At 36.2% G+C, this 24,559-nt stretch overlaps 1 protein-coding gene across 15 annotated transcripts; it reads left to right on the top strand.

The window, feature by feature from the left end:
• Nucleotides 1-2,122: 2,122 nt before the first annotated feature.
• On the top strand, nucleotides 2,123-21,085 carry LOC107781547 (putative 3-deoxy-D-manno-octulosonic acid transferase, mitochondrial). Of its 15 annotated transcripts, none has more exons than XR_012706480.1 (14): nucleotides 2,132-2,462; nucleotides 9,579-9,672; nucleotides 10,975-11,017; nucleotides 11,537-11,659; nucleotides 11,979-12,098; nucleotides 12,191-12,269; nucleotides 12,521-12,637; nucleotides 13,521-13,618; nucleotides 14,168-14,258; nucleotides 14,978-15,097; nucleotides 15,239-15,505; nucleotides 16,144-16,164; nucleotides 16,212-16,488; nucleotides 20,314-21,085. XR_012706480.1 is itself a non-coding variant. In XM_075247075.1 (14 exons), the coding sequence occupies exons 1-13, from the start codon at nucleotides 2,264-2,266 to the stop codon at nucleotides 16,280-16,282; spliced, it is 1,443 nt and encodes a 480-aa protein (XP_075103176.1). In that variant the 5' UTR covers nucleotides 2,132-2,263; the 3' UTR covers nucleotides 16,283-16,317; nucleotides 20,314-21,085. The 15 variants fall into 15 exon arrangements, 7 of the variants coding, with proteins under 7 accessions (XP_075103178.1, XP_075103176.1, XP_016457754.2 ...); XM_075247075.1 differs by having other exon boundaries at nucleotides 16,212-16,317; XR_012706486.1 differs by having other exon boundaries at nucleotides 2,133-2,462; nucleotides 15,239-15,309; nucleotides 16,212-16,317.
• The last annotated feature ends 3,474 nt before the right edge of the window (nucleotides 21,086-24,559 follow it).

The raw sequence follows: 24,559 nt of genomic DNA, 5'->3' as shown, positions 1-24,559 counted from the left end.
AAGTCGGAATACCTCGATTTGGAGCCGAAACGAGCAACTCACTACGCGATAACGCCTAAGATACGATGTTAGCTTGCTACAATGCCGAGAATCTACATTTTTTGTGGGACCGGTGGGTTCCAACCGAGCTTTTTCGTTAAAAATTGGGGGGGGGGGGATGTTGGAATAAAAAATGGGAAAGTGGGGTCGCGTCTGTGGGGAATGAAGGAGAAGGCACACTTTTTTATATAAGTATAGTGTGGTGAATAACCGCGCTATACTATAGCGCGATATATATGCGCGTTATACCTTCCCGCCCATTTTAAGTTCAAATTTACGCGGTTATTCACCGCGCTCTATATAAAATAGTGCTCAGTCTTTTCTTCTTCTTTTTTTTTACCTATTATGGTCGCTAAGGTCCAAACAAACCACAATTAGTTTTCGGGCTCACATAATGCAATACTACCCGGTTTGTTTTTCTCAAGAGTTGATAATGTTTTTTATAGAAGGTAACTTGTAAGAACATGCGTTCTTACTAATATTATTGCTTTTATATACTTATATTTATATTGATTAAAATCTTAATATATATTACTTTATGTTTTATAATTTAATATAATTACATAAAAATAAAAAGTAATTAAATTTTTTCATAATATATATTTTAAGATTTCTCTTTTTTAAATAATGCTAATGTAAGCTAATCTTTATTGTCCTTTATCTTAATTTGATACTCAAAAGTACTTTTTGGAAAGATTGGTCAAACACAACTCGCATATCAAATATCGCAACAAGTACTTCTCAAACGAATTGGCCAAATATAAAATGCTAATCTCTAAAAAGTACTTTTTTCGAAAAATATTTTTGAACAAAATTACTTTTTAAAATAAGTAGTTTTTGACAGTTAGGTCAAACAGGATCTTTCTTCTTGGAGGCAGAATCACTCGTAAAAATTGCATGGGGCGCACTATTTGGTCGCCCCTTTTTTAACTTATACCCGTTTTATTTTTTCGTTTGCATCCGTACCCATTTTTTTTATTAAAAGTATTTTAAAAAGACGATTTTGCCCTTCTTTAATAAAAGACTGTTGACAAAACTATAGACTGCAGGGCAAAACTTCAGCATTTTTGGTAAAATACTGAAATTTTAGCAAATGAACTAAATAATTTTAGCATGCATTAGAAAAAACTAATAAGAAAATTGCATACTGCAAGACAAAAACTTAAGCATGTTTAGTCTGAAGTTTTAACAAATGAACTAAAAAACTTCAGCTTGTTTAGACTGAAGTTTCGGATAAAACTAATGACAAAACTGTAGACTGCATGACAAAACTTCAGCATATTTTGGTATGAAATTTTAGCAAATGAACTAAATAACTTCTGCATCCATTAGCAAAAACTCATTAGAAAACTACATACTGTAAGATAAAAAGTTAAGCATGTTTAGTTTGAAATTTTAGCAAATGAACTAAAAAATTTAAGCATGTTTAGTCTGAATTTTTAGCAAATGAACTAAATAACTTCAGCATGCATTAGCAAAAATTCATTAAAAAATTACATATTGCAAAACAAAAATTTAAACATGTTTAGTCTGAAGTTTTAGCAAATGAACTAAAAAACTTAAGCATGTTTAGTCTGAAATTTTAGCAAATGAACTAAATAACTTCAGCATATTTAGACTGAAGTTTCGGATAAAACTCATGACAAAGCTGTAGACTGCATGATAAATAACTTCATGCATTAACATGAAGTTTTAGCTTAAATGTGAAACAACTTCATGCTATATTAGCATGAAGTTTTAGCTTCAACATGTTAGCTTCTAGGTGAAACAACTTAATGTAAGTGTGATTTTGAAGATGAATCTGGTTTTTTGATAAAGCTGCTGAGATCTTTTTTCACGAATGAGGTTTCAGATCACGCGATTAATGCGTTATGCATGTTTTATATCTTTTGTCAGGGGTGTAATTATCATATTATTACGGATTTTTTGTCAGCTGGCTACCAAATCAATAATTTTTTAAAATAGGGTATATGTCAAAATGTGACACAAATATAGGGTAAATTCTCAATTATTGATGGTGCAAATATTTGGAAAAAACAAAAACAATAAAGGAAAGGAAAAAAAGCATATAAAGCCGTTACAAGATGTGGCCTACAGTGAAATAGACAAAAGCGAAAAGAGGAACCCATTACTAGAGTTTTAGCTCATTTTGCAATCCATTTGGGACGCGGACTCCATTGTTCACAGCTCAACAGTATAACACTGCTCAGAATTATCGGGGAAAATGAGGAGGGAGAGAGGTAAATTGGTATACAAGATTTACAGAGCCCTAACTTATGGCCTATCGCCGCTGATTCACCTTCACCTGCGGTGGCGCAAATTCCGAGGCCTCGAACATCCTCTCCGCTGGCGCGAGCGTCTCGGATTCCCCTCTTTCCCTCGCCCCCCTGGCCCTCTCCTCTGGTTCCACGCTGTCTCTCTTGGTCATTCTCCTTATCCTTTCATTTTTACTACACTGATTCTAACTCCAATTTATATATAAGAAGAATTAGTGTGTATGTATAGATGCATATGCATACACATATACAGATTCATACATTTCGCGCGTGTGTGTTTTTATATAGAGTTTAAGTTCTATGCATCGACTGTATTTTTATATAGAGTTTAAGTTCTATGCATCGACTGTATTTACACAATCAGGTCATTTGAAAAGTGATTGCTTCAAGTAATTGTTGAGGTTTTTGTTATTTAAGATGAAATAGTCTTAAAATGAGGATGAATGGGAAAATGGAGGGAAAATAAAAATTTTTTGAGTAAAATTTTAAGGTTTCCCCTCTTGACAATGAGACATTGTCCCATATTGGAAGAGAAAAAGATTTTTGGTGGGTATATATATAATTGCTCTTCTTGTAGCTCTTAAAGAGTTAAGAAGAAAGCAAGTCTCGTGCCGCCGCCGTCGTCGCTTGCTCGGCTACGGCTTCGGATTCGGATTTGGTCAAATGATCGATTGATTGATTAATTTTTTGGACCAAATTTATTTGTTAATAGTAAATATTAACGTAAGATTATTCGCATTTGTAACGGATATGTTCCAATCCGTGTATTGACCACCAGCTGCAATAGCAGCCGCCTAATGCTCTTCCCAGTTCCCACCATGGCCAAGTGCCTGCTCCACAAACAAACTAGTGCATGCTACACCATGGAGGGTGGAGGGTCATTCATCTTCAAAGCTGACTGCTATAAATATGTGCAGCAGCTGTTGAAGAAAGACACAACATCACCAACCACTAAAAACGCTCAACTTTGGCTATACATTGCACTCCTTCCTCTCAGCATTTCCATACGATTTTCTGAGTTTCTACTCCTTTGTTCTGCATTGTTTTAACTTCAAACAAAGCAACTGTAAGTGTGATTTGCTACCGAACTTTGTGTTTGCTGAAACACTGGGGTTTGAAGTACCGCTACACCAGTGTGTGATTCGTTCTATCCTAGGAGGACCTTACGGAAACACTGTGAATTCAGTGGGCTCGAATTAATTACTGTTTCATTACGATAACTTATATTTTACAGAATTATTATTTACAAATACAGCAATATTGGCGGGACTAACAATCTTAAGGAATTTAATATTTATTTCTGTATTTGTGTTATTCTTATTATTCTGCAAACTAAAACCTTTGTGGTTTTGTGTACTCCCGTTTTGGAGAGTAAAGCCTTCGTGGCGTTTTGTTGGAGATTAAAATCTACGTGATTTTTACTCCAGTTTGAAAACGTTTATTAAACGTTTGTTTGTGTCATTCTTTTACAGAAAAAATGACGACTGAAAGCGAAAACCAAGCTGTTCCGACGGTGACTGCCAATGCATCGACAAGCTGAACACCGGCGTTGGCACCGGCAGAAAAACCCGAAAAATTTTCCGGGATTGATTTCAAGCGCTGGCAGCAGAAGATGTTCTTCTACTTAACTACGTTATGTCTACAGAAGTTCATCAAGGAAGATGTTCCTGATCTGCCAGATAAAACTTCAGAGAATGAACGCTTTATCGTGATTGAAGCGTGGAAGCATTCTGATTTTTTATGCAAGAATTATATTCTTAGCGGACTGAATGATAATCTGTATAATGTATATAGTGGCGTGGAGACGTCAAAAGAATTGTGGAATGCGCTTGAAAAGAAATATAAAACTGAAGATGCCGGGATGAAGAAATTCGTTGCCGCAAAATTTTTGGACTACAAAATGGTAGATATCAAGTCTGTTATTACCCAAGTCCAGGAATTGCAAGTGATTATTCATGATCTACTTGCTGAAGGTCTTGTCATCAATGAAGCATTCCAAGTAGCAGCAATGATTGAGAAGTTGCCTCCGTTGTGGAAGGACTTCAAAAATTATTTGAAACACAAACAAAAGGAAATGTCCCTTGAATATCTCATTGTTCGGTTGAGAATCGAAGAGGACAATAAAGCTGCTGAAAGGAGAGGCCGTGGAAATTCAACAATAATGAGAGCAAATATTGTTGAAGATAACAAAAAGAGGAAGAAGGCTTCTGGTCCGAAATACAACCCAAGCAAGAAGCGGTTCAGTGGAAACTACTACAACTGTGGGAAAATCGGACACAAATCTACGGAGTGTCGTGCTCCGAAGAAAGACAAGAAAAAGGTTCAAGCAAACATGGTAGTAAAGCATGATGATGTTGATAACTTGTGTGCCATGCTTTCTGAATGTAACTTGGTGGGAAATCCTAAATTGTGGTGGTTTGATTCAGGAGCCACTCGCCATGTTTGTGCAGTTAGAGAAGCTTTTGCTACTTATGCTCCTGCTGGACCCAGAGAGACAGTTTATATGGGAAATGCTTCAACAGCAAAAGTTGAAGGATATGGGAAGATATTTCTGAAAATGACTTCTGGCAAGGTCATGACTTTGAACAATGTCCTTCATGTTCCCGAAATGAGAAAGAATTTAGTCTCTACTGGACTTCTTGTTAAGCACGGTTTTAAGTGCGTTTTTGTGTCCAACAAGGTTGTCATAAGTAAGAATGAAATATTTGTAGGAAAAGGTTACCTCACCGAGGGCCTTTTCAATCTAAATGTAATGGTTGTGGAAAACAATAATAATATTTCAGCTTCTTCTTACTTACTTGAGTCAAATAATTTATGGCATGTACGTTTGGGTCATGTCAATTATAAAACCTTGCGGAAAATGATTAACTTGGAAGTACTGCCTAAGTTTGAATGCGAAAAATTAAAATGTCAAACATGTGTGGAATCTAAGTATGTTAAACATCCTTATAAGTCAGTTGAAAGGAATTCAAATCCTTTAGACTTAATTCACACAGATATTTGTGACATGAAGTCAATACCATCTCGCAGTGGAAAGAAGTATTTCATAACTTTTATTGACGATGATACTCGATATTGCTATGTTTACTTACTGAATAGTAAAGATGAAGCAATAGACGCATTCATGCAATACAAAAATGAAGTTGAAACGCAACTTAACAAGAAAGTAAAAATGATAAGAAGTGATAGGGGTGGTGAATATGAATCTCCTTTTGAAGAAATATGTTTAGAATATGGAATTATTCATCAAACAACAGCCCCTTACACGCCCCAATCTAATGGGATTGCGGAAAGAAAGAATCGCACATTAAAGGAGATGATGAACGCATTGTTGATAAGTTCTGGTTTGCCACAGAACTTGTGGGGGGAAGCCATTCTTACGGCTAATCGAATATTAAATCGAGTGCCCTATAGCAAAACACAATCCATTCCATATGAAAAATGGAAAGGAAGGAAGCCCAACTTGAATTATTTTAAAGTGTGGGGGTGTTTGGCAAAAGTGCAAGTTCCTAAACCCAAAAGGGTAAAGATAGGACCGAAAACCGTTGATTGTGTTTTCATAGGATATGCGACAAATAGTAAAGCATATCGATTTCTGGTTCATAAATCAGAAAATCCCGACATTCATAATAATACGGTTATAGAATCAGATAATGCTGAGTTCTTTGAAAATATATATCCGTATAAAAAGGAATGTGAGTCGTTTGGTGAAGGATCTAAACGACCTCGGGAAGAAACAAAAGAAAGTATATGTAATCAGGAGGATCCAAGACATAGTAAACGTCAAAGAACGTCTACTTCATTTGGACCAGATTTTGTGACTTTCTTATTGGAGAATGAGCCTCAAACATTTAAAGAAGCTATGACTTCTTCCGAATCATTGTTTTGGAAAGAGGCAGTCAATAGTGAAATAGAATCCATATTGAACAACCATACATGAGAATTGGTTGATCTTCCTCCTGGAAATAAACCTTTGGGTTCTAAATGGATTTTTAAGAGAAAAATCAAAGATGATGGCACTATTGATAAATTCAAGGCAAGACTCGTAGTCAAAGGGTATAGACAACGAGAAGGTCTAGACTACTTTGATACATACTCTCCAGTTACAAGAATTACGTCCATACGGATGTTAGTAGCATTAGCTGCAGTGTATGGTCTTGAAATTCATCAAATGGATGTTAAGACGGCCTTCTTAAATGGAGAGTTGGAGGAAGAAATTTACATGGAACAACCTGAAGGGTTTGTGGTTCCAGGTAAAGAAAAAAAGGTATGTAGACTTGTTAAGTCTCTTTACGGACTAAAACAAGCACCCAAACAATGGCATGCGAAATTTGACCAAACAATGTTGTCAAATGGTTTTAAGATAAATGAATGTGATAAATGTGTGTACATTAAAAATGTTCCAAATCACATAGTCATTGTTTGCCTATATGTGGATGATATGCTGATAATGAGTAATGACATTGCCAATATAAATGCTACTAAGCGTATGCTCAATAGCAAGTTTGATATGAAAGACTTGGGAGTTGCTGATTTAATTCTGGGAATTAAGATCCATAAGACTCCTCAAGGTCTGGCATTGTCACAATCTCATTATATTAAGACAGTACTTGAAAAATTCAAGCACTTGAGCTTTAAAGTTGCAAAGACTCCAATTGACGTGAATCTTGCATTAGCAAAGAATAAAGGCCAAAGCATATCACAATTGGATTATGCTCGTGTGTTGGGATGCTTAATGTATATCATGAATTGTACACGACCAGATATAGTTTGTGCTATAAGTAAACTGAGTCGATAAACGAGCAATCCAGGCCAATCTCATTGGATGGCAATGAAACGAGTTTTGGGATATTTAGAACATACCCAGAACTTTGACTTGCACTACAGTAAATTCCCTGCGGTGATTGAGGGATACTGTGATGCAAATTGGATCACGGTTCAACTGATTCTAAGTCCACGAGTGGATATGTATTCACTATTGGTGGAGGAGCGGTATCTTGGAAGTCGTCCAAACAAACATGTATTGCCCGCTCTACAATGAAGGCTGAATTCATAGCCTTAGATAAAGCCGGTGAAGAAGCTGAATGGCTCCGGAATTTCTTGGAAGACATTCCATTTTGGCCCAAACCGTTGGCACCAATATGCATACATTGTGATAGTCAAGCGGCAATTGGAAGGGCTGGGAGCGTTATGTATAACGGTAAATCTCGTCATATACGACGAAGACATAAAACCGTTAGGCAATTACTCTCTAGAGGAATTATCACGATTGATTATGTAAAGTCAAGTGATAATGTGTCGGATCCACTTACAAAAGGCCGAACTAGAGAGGTAGTTGAGAAATCATCAAGGGGAATGGGGCTATGGCCGAGAACAAGTCATTATGGCGGTAACTCTACCTAGAAGACTGGAGATCCCAAGATCTAGGTTCAAGGAGATCAAACAAAGTCATTAATGACGGTTCAACATTGTCAAATAAAATTTTAGTCCGTTCTCGTGATGAGACAATGTTCAGTACCAAGGATAAAGCATTAAGGCTTTTTAATGATTTCTAAATTTGATACAGGGTATATCAAATAGTGTATCTACAGGATGACACGTTTAGGAATCACCTATGTAAGTGTGAAGTGTTAGCCGCTTCAAGGAGAACTTTGTAAGGCCAGTTCTCTACGCACTTATGAAACCAGGCGGTGTTCATGGCTGAAACGAACACAACAATGAGAGCCAAAGACGGTTAAGGGTCGGTTGTGTGACTTATGATTGTCTAGGTATACACCAAAGTTCGACGGTTCAAAGATATCAAATCTACCGATTGACCGAGTATATCCGACATAAGTTCACTACGGAAAGTTCAAAGGGAACCTACTTATCCAGATGCGATTAATCCTTGCTTGCAAATCACACAGTTTTTCCATGCATACTTCCGTGATATAGCCATTCCCCATTCATGTGGGGGATTGTTGAGGTTTTTGTTATTTAAGATGAAATAGTCTTAAAATGAGGGTGAATGGGAAATGGAGGGAAAATGAAATTTTTTTTGAGTAAAATTTTAAGGTTCCCCCTCTTGACAATGAGACATTGTCCCATATTGGAAGAGGAAAAGATTTTTGGTGGGTATATATATAATTGCTCTTCTTGTAGCTCTTAAAGAGTTAAGAAGAAAGCAAGCCTCGCGCCGCCGTCGCTCGCTCGGCTTCGGCTTCGGCTACGGCTACGGCTTCGGCTTCGGCTTCGGATTTGGTCAAATGATCGATTGATTGATTAATTTTTTGGACCAAATTTATTTGTTAATAGTAAATATTAACGTAAGATTATCCGCATTTGTAACGGATATGTTCCAATCCGTGTATTGACCACCAGCTGCAATAGCAGCCGCCTAATGCTCTTCCCAGTTCCCACCATGGCCAAGTGCTTGCTCCACAAACAAGCTAGTGCATGCTCCACCATGGAGGGTGGAGGGTCGTTCATCTTCAAAGCTGACTGCTATAAATATGTGCAGCAGCTGTTGAAGAAAGACACAACAACACCAACCACTGAAAACGCTCAACTTTGGCTATACATTGCACTCCTTCCTCTCAGCATTTCCATACGATTTTCTGAGTTTCTACTCCTTTGTTCTGCATTATTTTAACTTCAAACAAAGCAACTGTAAGTGTAATTTGCTACCGAACTTTGTGTTTGCTGAAACACTGGGGTTTGAAGTACCGCTACACCAGTGTGTGATTCGTTCTATCTTGGGAGGAAATAATCCATAACCTTGGGTACTAGGAGGGGATTAAATTCCTTAAGGAAACACTGTGAATTCAATGGGCTCGAATTAATTACTGTTTCATTACGATAACTTATATTTTACAGAATTATTATTTACAAATACAGCAATATTGGCGGGACTAACAGTAATTGCAGTTAACTTCATTTAACAACATTGATTTGTGACCTAGAATAAATGATCAGAAACTTGCTATAACATATTAAATTACTCTAATGGTGTAAAACATTCATTACACTGTTAGTGTATATAACATAAATCGTTTTATATAGGCACTAATTTTTTCCGCCATTGTGTATGTACTTGTAATTAATAAAATATGTATCCGTGTCTATTGTGAAGTATGGTGGCCGATTTTTTTTTCTCTCTTTTCATTTTTCCAGCTACTCTGCTCAATTCTTTGGTTCATTTGTAATTGTTGATGCTTCTTTTCCTTTTTCTTTTTTACTCCCTAATTTAAAACTGTTATATTGTTTGTTATAATGTGGAATTAGGTGAAGGAATGTGTGCAATTCCAGTGATTAAATGCTGCATAGAGAGGAGGCCTGATGTAACTGTCTTAATGACGACTACCACCACATCAGCATTGTGAGTCTCTAATTTGAATTCCAAGTTCAAATGTTATTTTATTTTTTATTTTTATTTTGATCATTGAAGTTTGTTGCTTTGTTATTTCCTATCAAATTTCTTGCAACATCTTGCACTAATAGAAAAGTGGTTTTGTTAGTCTTTTCACCTGACAATGATTTTCTATAATTTAGGGATGTAATGTTCGTTTAGTTTTTTTTTTCCTAAATAAAATGGAGATATATGAAAAGGATGGTCCTGTGATTTGGGGAGGTTTAGGGAGGTTAAATTCTTTGATTTATGCAAGTTGTATACCTGCGGTAATAGCCCTGTACGGAATATGTGTGTCCCGAGAATCTTAGGAAAAAATATCGAGAAAAATAAACATTAAAAATCTCTGGATTGATGTCAAAAGTTTATGTTTTTTGCTGACCCAAGATTAGAAAACTCTTATGGATAGAAAGACCAAGCAATGTGGGGGATGAACATCTTCTTTAGGGTCTTGTATTTGTTTCTTTTTAAGCATTTAAATATATGGGGTTGATTTTAATTGTGGTGCACATTACACGAGATGAGTGCTTTTGATTCAATACCGTTTTGAATGCTATCGGTCTTTATTCTAGAGAATAAAAAAAGCTCATGTATTATCATGATGACTTATATATATTGTATTGAAAAGAAAATATATGAAAGCATGCACCTGAAACCAAAAATATTTGAAAATGTAGAAGTACTTGATATAAAAGTTTGGACAAGAGTCAGGAGGTGAAGCTATTACGGGGAGTCAGGTGTTGCACAATAGAACAGCTAAGAGGTGTATCATAAGTCATAACCTGTTTTAACTTGTTTTTCATTCATTGCTGGAAGAGTTTGTAGATGTGAATTCATTCTGTATCTTCTTTGATCACTATAGTTATTGCTGAACAGAAGATGTGATCTACAGAGACAATATAAGGAGTCTAGGGTTCAAAGGAGAAAAGGAATTTCTCGAGTTCCGTTGTGTTTCAATATTTCCATGATAAATAAATTCAAGGTCTTTTTACGTACTACTAGTGTAGGGAATTTACTCACTTCCTATAGTTTTAACTTTTAACTTGTAAGAAACTGCATCATCAGAATGAGAGACATTCTTCCACCTCTTTTTTCATTTTCCATTGAAGAGAAAAGTCAGTATGTCTAATCTACTTTTTGCTTTCCTACTGTAAGGTAATAAAAAACCAGCTTTGTGTAAAATTGCAGTGTCAGCGCACACAATGTTTTCTACTTTCTGTTCTGCTGAAAAATACAATATTAAGTAGTATCTGATTCTTTGCTTTCTTACAGTGAGGTGATAAAGCACCAGCTTCCAAATAATGTCATTTATCAGGTATTTGTTATGCTGTTTCCTTAAGACTGTATTATGCTTGATTTCTTGACATCACTAAGTTGAGTTGTCTGACAAGGCACTGCTATTCCAAATTTTTGAACATTTGCAAGCGTAATTTTTTTTTAAAGAATCAATTATCATGGTGTGTAAACCACAATCTCTTCTTCCTCCCCTCATGTTATTTTTTTCCCCTCCACAATTAAATTATCATTTTTTGTGGACCCTAGGATCTTTTCCATTGCTGTGATTTTTTTCACCCTTCCCCTTTCTTCTGAGCCACACTGGAAGAATGACCCTGTTCGTTTGCAACATTCTTATGATGTTCTGGCATTTCTTTTTCTGTACACGTGTTTCTTCTGAATCTTACTCTTGAGATGCCTAGTTCCATGGACAAGACTGAAGCACTTATAGTAGCAGACTATCAATTACAATTTATGTGTCTTTCTTACCAAGGCTAGAAGGTAGAAGGAGTGCCTCTGACATGTCTCTTTTTTTTTTTTTTTTACACAAATGTACCAGTTTTCTCCCATTGACACTCCAGCTGCCATTGATGCTTTCCTTTGTTATTGGAACCCAAATGCAGTCATTTTAATTGAAAGTGAGCTCTGGCCAAACCTCATTATAGGTGCCGCAAAGAAAAGGGTAAATACATCTTATTCTATGAATGCTGCTGAACTTAGAGATATGCTATTTTAGTTTCTAGTATCTTGGCTAAGGCTTGTGTTTTATCATCTTTATATTTTTCTGTTATGAGGTAACTGAAGTAATGGAAATTTATTTTATTTTTTCATGAGAGGACTATATCATTTAACCTATTTTATTGTTCAGACACCTAGTTTAGCGGGTTAGCATCAATTAATTTTGTTCTTCTTTTTTTCTTTTTTGTATTTCACATTCTACTCACTTGTATATTGGTATAATATGTCTTTCTCTACTTTTACACTCCCGTTATGCTACTCAGATTGCACTTGCATTGCTTAATGCTCGAATGTCTGCAAAATCTTATGACAGTTGGTCTCAATCGTTTATTATTCCTCTGACATCATTGATGCTCTCTAAATTCTTGCTGATTCTTCCACTGGTACGTCTCGTGTTTTTTCGTTGACGTGTTTGTGATCATCTTTTAAAGGCATAATCTTACCTTTAAGCTTCTGCATTTATATTTCTACGCAGAGCACTACACAGGCAATTCGTTTTCAACTGCTGCAGTGTCCACCATTCATCATAAATTTTTGTGGCGACCTAAAGTATGGTATGGCCAAAACTAAAAATACCTGATCTTATTGTCTTGCATGTACATTGGAGCTACTAGCACTTCATAATAATACTCTTTTTTTGTATATCCTTTAGTTTACTGTGATTATTTGTTTCTTCTTAGTGGCTTAGGAATACACGTATGGCTTCTTTCTTTTTCAGGTTCAAGAATATTTGTCACATCTACCGCTGCTTACCAGAGAGCAGGCGTTGTACCCTACTTCTCACTTCCTTTTTTTCCTGATTTAGCTGTAGGAAACATTGAGACTGCTGAAGGGGATCAGAGAGCTCTGGAAGAGTTGCAGGTACAGCTTATGAACAGAAAGGTTTGGATGGCATCTTCCATTCATAAGGGTGAAGAAAAAGGTAAATTTCTTGATGTATAATATTTCCCTGTATTAAAGACAAGATGAAGGAACACAAAGAATCTTGAGGCAAAGGGAGTTGGATGAGAGAGTCTTAAAGCCCCATTATCCTATGCTGTTATACCATGGTAGTAGTCTGAGATTGAGTTCATGTAGGCACGTGTGTGAACAAAATATGTTGTGGTTTAGTCCCTTACCTTCAATTTTCTCTAAGGTGTTTTGGATAGGTTAAGTGGTGAAAGGTGGAGGTAGAGGAACTAGGCACGGGGGCTGGGCCCTCAAACTCATCACTCATGACTTCATGAGTCTATGACTGAGTAAAGAGAAAACTCACGGAGCATTAGTGATTGGAAGAAAAATGATTGCTGGTAGATGGTTTATTTTGATTGGGGGCCAGGAACTCAGATGTTTGTATGGGTATCGATACCTACCCAGTTGATTGTTTCTGTGCCAAGTCTGTTGTCATGCATTTACGGCTGAAGTAAAAAATTCCTAGTGGTTCAGATTGACCTTGATTTCCCGCTTCAGCTAACAAAGTTTAAGGTGATCTGCTCTCTGTTTCTTCTTGAATCTAACTTAAGAATGTTGTTCTGCTTCTAACTTATCTATAAAAAAAGGAAGAGAATTCTGTTCTACTTCTCTATCACTTCTCTAAAAAGATCCATGTGAGGATGTTCTCTTTTACGGTTATCAAGTGGTTGTCTTATTGAAAAGGGAAAGGGAAAGGGAAGGGAGTTTTTCCCAATCTGAGAAGAGTAAATTTCTGCTCTTTGGATGGAGCAGAAAAGAAGTGAATTGAGTCTACTTCATGGTTTAGCGACCTTGAATATGACTGTAAGTTACTTTGTGCTGCTGAACGAAATTATGACAAAATTGATATGCAGTCATGTTGGATGTACACAAAGCACTAAAGCAAATACATCCGGATATCATTACCATCATTGTTCCTCGGCATCCTCATCATGGAGAACTAATTGATTTGGTATGATTACTGTGCATTAGCCTATTATAAATGTTTTTATTTGTATTGATGATCCATCTATGTCCTCTTCAAATTGCTCTAGTATTTCTCTCCTGAACTTTAAACTTGACTTGACTGCATCATTAAGTTATTAACCATGACCATGCACCACGTTCTTGCCATTAAAAATGTCCTCATGTTCACATGATTGGATGTCAAAGAGACCTTTATCGACCAGGGGAGAATTCAGGGGGGCGGAAGGGGGTTCACCCGAACCCCCTTCGCCGAATGCAAAATTTGTTTTGTACCTCATATTATATTTTGAATCCCCCTGACCACAGCCCAAAAGCATTGCTCGGTGGTCAAAGGGGGTTCAAAACCTTTGTGAGGTCACTAGTTCAATTCCCACTGGCCATAGTCGCTTTTAAATTTAACTTTTTTCTTTTTTGAACCCCCTTATCGAAAGTCCTGCCTCCGCCACTGTTATCGGCCTTTATCTTAGAATATGGAACTTGTATATTAATTGCTCTATCAAGGCTAGATTATGATAGTCTTCTTCAACTTATGCAGGAACTAGAGAAAGAGGGAGTAAGGGTGGCATTAAGGTCTCGTCACGATAAGCTCCTGCCAGGAACAAACATATATGTGGTTGATACATTAGGTTGACTTCTTTTTGCTTTATGATATTCTTTAAGCTAGCTGACTAAGAGATTTTCTTTTTAGATCTACTTGTTTTAGCCATCCGCATTTCCATTCAAAAAGTTAGTGACATTATTGTTTTCTGTAGGTGAAGTAGTTGAATGGTCTCCATCATGCTTTTTCTATGAATTCTTTAGTAGGATCTCTAACAAACTGGGTAATAACTACATTAGAAATCAGAATCAGTTTTGGATTTTGTTACTTGTTAATAAGCTTTTTTCAAGTTGTGGGTAAAAATGCGTCTAATATAACTATTGGGTGTGTTGTATTCACCGATTAATGATCTTGTCTCTTGCCACCTGTTTAAACTTCTATATGACATGGATCCACATACTTCAACAAGGTACAAATAGCTAAAAGTTCCAATTTCCGAGTCTCACAAATTTTCCTTGTGTTTAGTTTACAGAGTAGAGCTAGCTTGCATATGAGGAGCAGGTCGAAAATCTAACCCCAAACAAAATAATAAAGAGAGAAAATCTATCCCCTCATACCACAATCCACATTATATCTATCCTTATATTATATGTTTGTCCACATAAGCTAGAAGATTAGGTGCAGTCTTAACTTCATAAAAAAGAGGATTAGCTACAGTGTTTAATTGATGAAATACTTTTTTTGCTTGTTAATGCAGAAATTTAAATGAAACAAAGTCACTGATTTTCTTATCATTCTGCTCTGTAGGTGAATTGAAAAAGTTCTACAGACTAACACCAATAGCCGTGATTGGAGGTTCATTTCTACCTGGTTCAGCTGGTCATAATATTTCAGAAGCCGCTGCAGCAGGCTGTGCTGTTTTGACTGGTCAATTTGGTTCCCTTCTTTTAAATAGAGCTTTTGATCGTTGGAATGCCTGGTTAATTTTGTAGTAGAATTCCAAGTTTGATTCTCATCCTGTGCATAATGTATATTTATATCGGTTCTTTATTTTGGCCTAATTGTCAGGTCCTTATATTGGTCATTTCTCTTATATGGCAATACAGATGCAACGGTTGAATCCTTTGTCAGTATTACAGGTCTGGAAGCTTACTGTGATCTATATAATTCAGTTGATTTGTGTTCCTTTTTTCTTTTACAAGTATAACTCAGTTGATTTGCTCAAGAGTTCTACAGGACTGTATTCATGGTTTGCATTGGAAGGGAAGGATGGCAGGAATATTTTAAGAAGGGGGTGGTTGAAATGGTGCAAGACCTATGTAGTCAAATTTCAAGGTCAACATTTGTAGGCTTCTTGTCAAACACTAAATTGAAGAAAGTGGCTTGACCAACCTGTTGGAGAAATGGAAGAGTCAACACAGTATATAACCATTAATGAGAAGTGGGAAAGAGCATGGTTGCAGAAATCCTATTTATACTTATAAAAAAAAAATCTGTGTCTATGAATATGGGAATGCAAGAATTCAATAAATTATTTAATAATAAAAAATGAATTAAGAAACTAAAACTAGCAAGACTTCTTATAATTAACAACCTTTAAGTCAATAGCCTCCATTGATTGACAAAAGCTTCAAGAATCTAGGTTTATTGTCTTTTGCTGAAATTCTGAATTTATTACATAGTACAATACATTGAAGTAAAGTACTCCATATGAATTTTGTGAGATATGTAAATATATACTGTAGCTTTTTATTTGCAACAGCAAAATATTTACTAAAAAGAGAATCCAACTGCAGATTTTATATAAATTGGCGCTGATGAACCTATGGTTTGTGGGGGGGGGGGGGGGGGTTGGAAGATTAACACATAGAGTCATAGACAATATCATATTGAAGTGTTTATTGTGGTTTACTTTGTATTTGATTTTTATCTTATCTCTTTGAGATCCTTGTCAGACTTCTTTGCGCTGTCAGGTTTCTGGCCACATTCTTGTTGAAGCTCTCAGCAACCTTCTTACTGATGCAAAACTTCTGGAAGCACGTCAAGAAGCTGCTAAACAAGCTTATCATGCTCTGTCTCATGGGATCACTGAAAATGTTTGGAGCCTTTTAGACTTGCACATTTTTCGGAATGCACTGGACGCCGAGGTTTGATGCTGTGAACCCCTTTCTTCAGCTCATCCCTATCCATGATGGGTATTTGTCATGTTGAAAAGGTCTTGGCAAAGTTCCTGCTTCAATGTCATGATATCTGGAGCAGGGAACAAAAAATTCACGTGAAGAACATAAATTCTTTTCCCTCCTTCCCCTGTATATCAGGTGCTCTTCTGTTAATTTTCATTTAATGTGATGAGAAACGCCTCATCAGCTCATTGCATGCTAGTACCATTCGTGCAATACCTTATTAGATATCTGGAGCAGGGAACAAAAAATTCACGTGAAGAACATAAATTCTTTTCCCTCCTTCCCTTGTATATCAGGTGCTCTTCTGTTAATTTTCATTTAATGTGATGAGAAACGCCTCATCAGCTCATTGCATGCTAGTACCATTCGTGCAATACCTTATTGGATATCCGGTTTCCCTCTGTTTACTTCTCAGCTATAAGCTTCTTTGCCTGAACTTTCTTAGAAGGAAAATGTAGGAGCTTATAGTAATGCATTTCTCTCGGATCCCACCTCCACCACTAGATTTCACTAATGCTTCGGGTTATTTTTTTTCTATTCCTTCTCTAGTGTATCCTTGTAACTTGCTGATTGACCAAATTTTCACACTCTTTCCGCTATCCTGGCATCCACAATATGGTGTTGATACTTCACTTACTCCCTTCAGGTATTGTAAACGGTAATATCGATTAGGGAGATTCATTATCAGTTAGAACCTGTATGGATCTAAGTTGCTCGGACACGGGTGCGGGTGTCCGACATTGGTGCGGATCTAGAGGTCGGATCTTTCAAGATGTAAATTTTAAGATTCGGGGATACGGATCCTAGTACGGATACGGGTGCGGGGATCCGGCTAAAAATAATTAAAAAAAATAAAAATCTCTCTAATTTATGAGAAATTTTGTGGAATACTTATGTATAGCTTGTAAAGTGTGAATTTCCTTTTTATTCTCGAGTTGTAGGTAAGTAAAAGATTGATTTCCTAGATAAGATATGCTATTTTCTTCAAATTTACCCTAGTTTTAGTTCTGATTTCGGTAATCAAATTGTATCTCGTCTCGAACTTTTCTGTCCGTCGTGGTCAAAGTACCCAAAATTATTTGACCAGATCCGGTACGGATCCCATACCCACACCCATACTAGTGTCGTGTCGACACGGATACGACACCTAAACTGCCATGTCGGAGCAACTTAGGTATGGATCAATTAGGATGATTCTTAGCTTGTAATTATACATTCTTTATTTTCCTTCCTACTTTAGAACATGGGTACATCACTATTTAAAGCCCAATAACTTGAGGGAATAATCAAGCCGAATCATTCCCGAAACACCTCTTTATATTCTTCTCTGGGGGTTTTTCGAATCCCTTCTCTTAATTTTATTTTTATTCCCGAAAAAAGAAAAATCAACGAAATATCGTTCCGGCAAAACTAAGTTATGTCTCATCATTCTTTCACTGGCAGCATTATCTAGCCTCATCTAGCACATAAAGAAGATTTCCTACCATGTCCCCTATTTTGAGAAATCCACCATCTGCGGCTGCGGAGTAAACTATAAAGTTTCACCATATTCAATCGTTGTTGATACCACATGCAGTTGTGTGGCATCTTCTCTGGCGAACAATCTTGTCGGGAATCACTCTATTCTGATTGCCCGAATCTCCTGCATCCCTCTAATCCATCAACCACCCTCCCCAAGTGATGAACCACCGAATCATCGGAACTCAAGTTTGTCATCTTATTTCTTCAAGCGAGATTTCGGTTCCTTTCTGTTCTCTTGGTCATGGAACTTCCATTTTAATCCCTCTATTGTGATTCATAAAGAGAAGTTTCTCTTCCTTTACTACTTTGTTTCAGGGTGAACCTCGACGGTTTTGTTATTTTTTCTTCTCTAACATAACCTACACTACTCTGAAGGTCTTCTTCCTGTACTCCGCTCGAATTTGAGAAGATGTAATTTCTTTGAACCGGGCACTAGGAGTAATGTAGATATCGACTTGGCTTCCACATTCGCCATGAGGGCATAGATCCAGAAAGGGATTATTGTAATTCTGGTTTTCCCAAGCTTACTTCCGCATTCATCATGAAGGCATAGATCAAGAAAATTCTTTAAGTCTTCAACTCTGTTACTGTGGTTTAACCTATGTTGCTCAGACTCTCCGAAAATGTCACCGGGTGTGTGTCAGATCCTCCAAAAGTAGTGCATTTTTTAAGGATCCGACACTGGTGCGGCAACATTTGGACAGTCCGTGCAGCATAGGGTTTAAAAACCTTGAATTCTTTTTTGCCCTCAGAAACGATCATTTTGAACTTTCTTCATTCCCTGCAGTTGAGTAATCACAATGGGTGGAAGTTGCATACTAGTGGGTGCAAAAAATTCAAGCATAAGTGATTCGCTCAAATTACACCTATATAAATGGTGTAAGGCGGTGGATGTCAAATATAATAACCCAACTAGGTTGGGGTCGAATCCCACAGGGAGTAGGTTGGTGTGAAAAGGTTACTTTGAATAGTGTGTCACTTGACTAAAGCCGTAATTCTGCTCCATTAGTTTGGAAAGAATTTGGTAGTTGTGAATTGTTAAGAGAATTGATTAATTGGATTGAGAAACCAAGGTTGTGTCCCCTTCTATGGAATGTAATGTTATCGGTGTTAATATGATATATTTCTAATGGGAGGTCATTTGATATACAAATGGTTCCTAAATGACTATCCAATATTTCCCAATAGTTAGGTAGTATTTCCTCTTTATGATTTTTCCAAATATAAATGAGTTTCAATTAAGAGCAATCAATTTATGCCAAGTAGAACCTACTTATTCCTAAGCAATTCTATTAAACAAGGTTTAAAACCTTGAGTTCTTGCTATTCAATTCTTACAAACCCTAAATCACTTTTTCAAGTGAAAGATAAAGTAAATTGGCACTAGTTAATGTTTGCAACCATTAACCATAAATGAAGCATGAGAAATGAATAGAAATCGACCAACCATTATATATATTCAATGGCAAACACCCATTAACATATATATTCAATGGTAAACACTCATTAACATTACACCCACTTAGGGTCCACAACCTTAGTATTTAAATCTAGCTACTCATACTAAGATACAAGATCAAAGCATTAAAGAAAGTCATAAAAGCTTACAATGAAGACAAAGTCTTGGAATCTATCCAAAAAGCTCCAAAATAAGTGGTGTATTCAATGCTCTCAATGTAGGACCTTTTTCAGACAAGATGTCCCACAAAAACCTAGTTATTCTATTTATAATGGCCCAAAAGTCGCGGACAAAATGTGAAAAAAATAGCCCTTCAGGTTAGTATAAGATCGCAGAATGGACTGCGGAAGTGATCCGCGGTCCACAAAATCGTTGCAACGCCGCAGATCTTATCTTCAGCACTTCCAAATTTCTATCGCATATCAGTTATGCTGTCCGCAAACTGATTTCGCGGTCCGCATAATCGTCACTTTGGATTACTGGGAATTTCTCTTGCATTTGTGCGGTCCGCACAATGGTTATGCGATCGCATATCTGACTCTTAAAACTGGGCTGGGCTGGTTGCTTCTGCGATAGAAATGCGGCTCGCACATCACTTATGCTGTCGCAAATCTGTTTTCTTCATGGTTTTTGACATCTTTTTCATGTTCTTGGCTCTTCAAGTCCGGTTTCCTGCAAAATTACATAAGAAATGACTCAAAATACTTTAAAAGGTAAGCTAAAGTCTATGAAATTAGTATAGAAAGTGCCGCATTTCTACGGCACATCAATAAGGAGGGATACGTATACTACAAAATTCCAACCTATCAGTTAAGACAAAAAGAAGCTCCATGTCTAGTGGGGAAAAGTAAACAAGGATAGGCTGATTATTGAAAAAGATGCATCATTTATCAGTATTTTCTTATCATGTTGTTTACATTAGATTATCACAACTGAATACCATGATCTAGTGTGGTATAAGGATCTGGCTGACCTTTTCAGGTTCCATAATTCAGTGATTTAGTCCAATGATGTTTGATCGGCTGGAGTTGATGTTATTGCTGCAATCCTTCGAGTTAAGTTATGTGGAAGGAGCAGCAGAAACTCTCTCCTGGAAGGTTGCTCCAGGCTTGAAATGAAGAACATGATAATCTGAATGACGCGCATTTCCATTTCTACAGATTGGACGAGAAGCTCATGGCTACTATGACCAATACTTAGAAATCTCTTTCACCTCTGGGTTGATTTGTTCCTTTTCTAGCTGAATCACGCATGTTTGTGCCAGGTGCAGCGTTCTGAGCTTCACATAGTTAACAACTACGCCTCAGTCCCTAACAAATTGGTGTCTGGTATATGAATCCTGGCTGAGTTTCACAATGTTGCTGACCTAAAATGGTCCAGCTTCTATTGGGATCCATCAGTTCAACTATCATCAGATTTTTATTTTGGGAAATCTCACCGGATTATCCCTAGAATCTTGATGGTGGTTTTGGTAACAGGTTAACGCAATCATTATCTTCACAACAGAGGGGACATTCGTAGATTAAACATTCCGAAATATGTTCCGTTAACAATTTCTTACAATTGGCGTACTCTATGATCTTGTTGTTGGTTGAAAGATAATTTCTTCTAGTTTGTTAGTATATCTGGTACTTAGCTACCACGTCCATTGTTTTTTGAAAATTGCTACTGGAAATTGTTGCTCCTTGATTGTTACTATTTAATGCTACTTTTTCTCCCCTTTTATTGGAAATTGTTGCTCCCTGGTTGTTACTATTTGATGCTACTTTTTCTCCCCTTTTTCCTTGTTGTCTTTTGTCTCCCTCTTCTTTCTTTCTTTCTTCCCCCTTTCCTCTTCTTCTTCCCTTTTCTTCCTTGCCATCTTTTCTTGAGCCGAGGGTCTATCAGAAAAAGCCTCTCTACCTCTCCAGTTATGGGTAAGGTCTGCGTACACACTACCCTCCCCAGACCTCACATGTGGGATTATACTGGGTTTGTTGTTGTTGGCGTACTCTATGACTGGGCATGAACAATGACTGCTGGAACTCTATGCAATGATGAACTGGCATTGGCTGGGAGTAGTGAGAAGTAACGTGGTGCAATATTTTTTATTTATTTTGAAGTGGTACTATTTTAATGCATATTCGTATTTGGTGCTTTCTCTGGAGCAGAGTTCTCATAGTATGATTTTTATGAGTTGCGACAACTGTGGTTCTGATCCTTATGCTCACTGTTGAAATTCGTTACATGTGAGCTTCTGAGCTGTATATATTTAACTATGTATCTTCTGTAGCACTGTGCATGATGATGTCTAGGTGCAGTGTTACTGCTTGAAAACTATACCCAAACTCCATATTTGGCCTGGTCTGTCCCTAGCCGTCGAGAAATTTAGGAAGGGCTACTCTCTTCGGTAAAAAGCCCTAGAAAAATGAATAAGAAGAGAGTTTGATTGGATGAAACAACTTATGTTGACGAAGTTGCTCTTTTTGTTATAAATCTGTGACGGCAGAAGTAATAAATTTCAAGATTTGGGAGGCAAGGCTACTTTTAACCAAATCTATTACCTGTTTGGCATGCTTCTTTTTAGCCAATTTTTTTTTTTTTGCTAAAGGTGTTTGGTCCAGCTTTTAGAAGGAAAAAAGTACTTTTAAATAAACACAAAAGTAATTTTGGAGAAGCAAAATAAAATAGTTTATCCCCAAAAGTATTTTTGAGAAAATATACTTAGAAACTAATTAGTCTACAGTTATAGAAGTTGCAAGTATGTTCATGAGAAGATCTTAGCTCGAGTGGAAACTTATTCTCATATGTCTATTAAGGTTTTTTTTTCTTAATCGCAATCCTAAAGAAATTTAGGGTTGTTTTGGGTCGAGGTGAGTCCCAAGAACACTCTTCAGTGTAATGTTGGAAATTGGCTTTTTCTTAAATTTAAGTTCCACGGTCTGATTAGGCATACAGAAATTACTTCTTTCAAAATACGTAGATGCAGAAATGTCCGTGGAAGTTCGTATAGCACTACTTTACTTTGGTAGGTTATGAGGAAGTTCCTTAATAATGGACGAAACAAAGAATAACAACAATTATTACGCCTTTACATACAAATTATTATTACTCATATTTTATAAGTATCGGTTAAAGGAGCACTGTAATTTGTTTTTAAAAAAATACATATATGAGTCGCGTGGCGCTAGTATCAGAAAATGAGTGAAACTGCAAATCAAAAGGAGGATCTTGTTACTATAAATCCTAACTAGTGTAATAAACTATTTATATTTAGTACAAACAAATGTTCTAAAGCTTGAAAACAACTGTTGATCAGTGCATGTTATGTGTAAATAACGGGGTATTTTTATATACCTGTCCTTTGTAGTCTCCAATGGCCGTTACCTAAATAAAATATGAAATGACCAAAATAAAAAAGATACGACAGTCCCCACTACAACCTTTCTAGTATTACATATAATACGACAAACCAATTAGGTATACTTGTACGGCTTGCCTTTTGATATGCAAATTGTGGAGTATTTGTTGGTGGTGACATCCCATGGTTGATACTCATAGTTCTTATATGTTATATTACTCTCTGAGTTTCTGAATTTATTTTGGCTGGCACGAAATTGAAGAAAAGATAAGACTTTTAAACTTGTGGTGTAAAATGATGCACATATATTTTGTGTGACTATATATCATTTCATAAAGATAAATTATTTTCGAATAAGGAAATGGGTCGTTTTTTTTTTCACTGACTAAAAAGAAAATACGTTCACATAAATTGAAACAGCGGGAGTATTATTTTTAAAATACCATTTTCTGTAACCCATTCAATATTATAGGGCTTTTTAGATGAATATATGTAGAAATTTGAAAACTCAATGCTTAATAATAGTGTCTAAGAAGATCCAACAGCGACTAAAGGGTTACATGGTGATATTAATAGTAGGGGACATTTACCTATCTATATTACATTATAAACTTATTTACCCTTCCTAAAGAGGTTATCACTTAATTACATTAGACAATACAATTTACCATTTATATACAAAATAATGTGTTAAATTCCAATCTTACTCATTTTCTCTCCCTCTTCTTCCTACCCCAAATTCAAATAGGATAGTTATTTGCTGAAACATAAAAGTTTCACCAAACAGCTTCCAGTAAAATTCCAACTAAGTAATACCATCAATTGGGTTAGCTAAGCTTAGAATTTACAAGAAGAATCTTTAGCTTAAAGTTTATAAGAACAATTAATACCATGAAACACATCTGGCTCATATGGATTTGCGGATATTACTCAACTGTAATTATGCCACAATTTCGCTTAATCATTGCTACTATCAGCACTAGTTTCCTCTGCATTTGTATTAGCTATGGTCTTCTTTTTGGACAATCCAAAACCTTGTGCATAATTCTCCCTTTGCATAATAAAATTAAAATTGAAACCTTAACAAATAATAACGCCTCTAAAGTAAGAAAGCGTCTTATACATGAAACTGAAAACGTTGACTTGAATACGTTGAGCTACAAGTCTAATTACTAACAGATTCCTAAACTCTTAAACTGTTGGTATTAGAAATTCGACTGTACATGGCAATTTGTTTGGATTTTGCAAAATTGTTTTTTTGTTTGGATTTGGCATTGTTGCAAATGATTGGGAATATCCTTTGGAGTTTATATCTAAATTTTAAGAGAATTTGGTGAAGATTCGAGGTGATTTTGGTTGGAATTTCAGATTGAAACTCGAAAAAGAAGACAAAAATAAATTGTATATATTTTGTTTGTCGAGTGTAGAAACGGTATACAAAATATCTACAACTTACATAATTGTATATCAGTTGTATATAAATTGTATGTAAATTGTAGTTTTTGAGCGGATTTTGTACAAAAAAAACTGTATTTATGTTGTAGATAAATTATAGATTTTGACCGGATTTGTATATATTTTGTAAAAAAAACTTTAGTTACTTTCTGTAAATATGAAAACTTAAACAAAATCGGGTAAATAAATTTAAAATCTTGTATATATACGAAAAAGTCACTTAATAGTATCCCTTCCCTTGTCCAAAAAACCTTTAGAATTATTCCCAAACCACTTGAACAATTTGAAACTACTTTTTAAAAAAAATTTGACCTCTAATGTTTCGACATTTCATGAAGTGTTTGTGGATTTGAGAAGTTGGAATGATGGCAAGATTGGAGCAGCAGAGCTTTAACAGTAATATTGTAATACATAATATTAGACGAGTAAAAT

This window comes from Nicotiana tabacum, chromosome 24, assembly GCF_000715075.1.
Source record: "Nicotiana tabacum cultivar K326 chromosome 24, ASM71507v2, whole genome shotgun sequence".
Taxonomy (NCBI): domain Eukaryota; kingdom Viridiplantae; phylum Streptophyta; class Magnoliopsida; order Solanales; family Solanaceae; genus Nicotiana; species Nicotiana tabacum.
This window is presented reverse-complemented; position numbering and strand designations above follow the sequence as displayed.

What these genes read in the sequence shown, in the direction of transcription:
- LOC107781547 (XM_075247075.1), top strand. Translation starts at nt 2,264, where the DNA reads ATGAGGAGGGAGAGAGGTAAATTGGTATACAAGATTTACAGAGCCCTA. An exon ending in GTTCCACGCTGTCTCTCTTG is followed by an intron (nt 2,463 to 9,578) that starts GTCATTCTCCTT and finishes ATGTGGAATTAG; the next exon opens with GTGAAGGAATGTGTGCAATT. An exon ending in TCTTGCTGATTCTTCCACTG is followed by an intron (nt 12,099 to 12,190) that starts GTACGTCTCGTG and finishes ATTTCTACGCAG; the next exon opens with AGCACTACACAGGCAATTCG.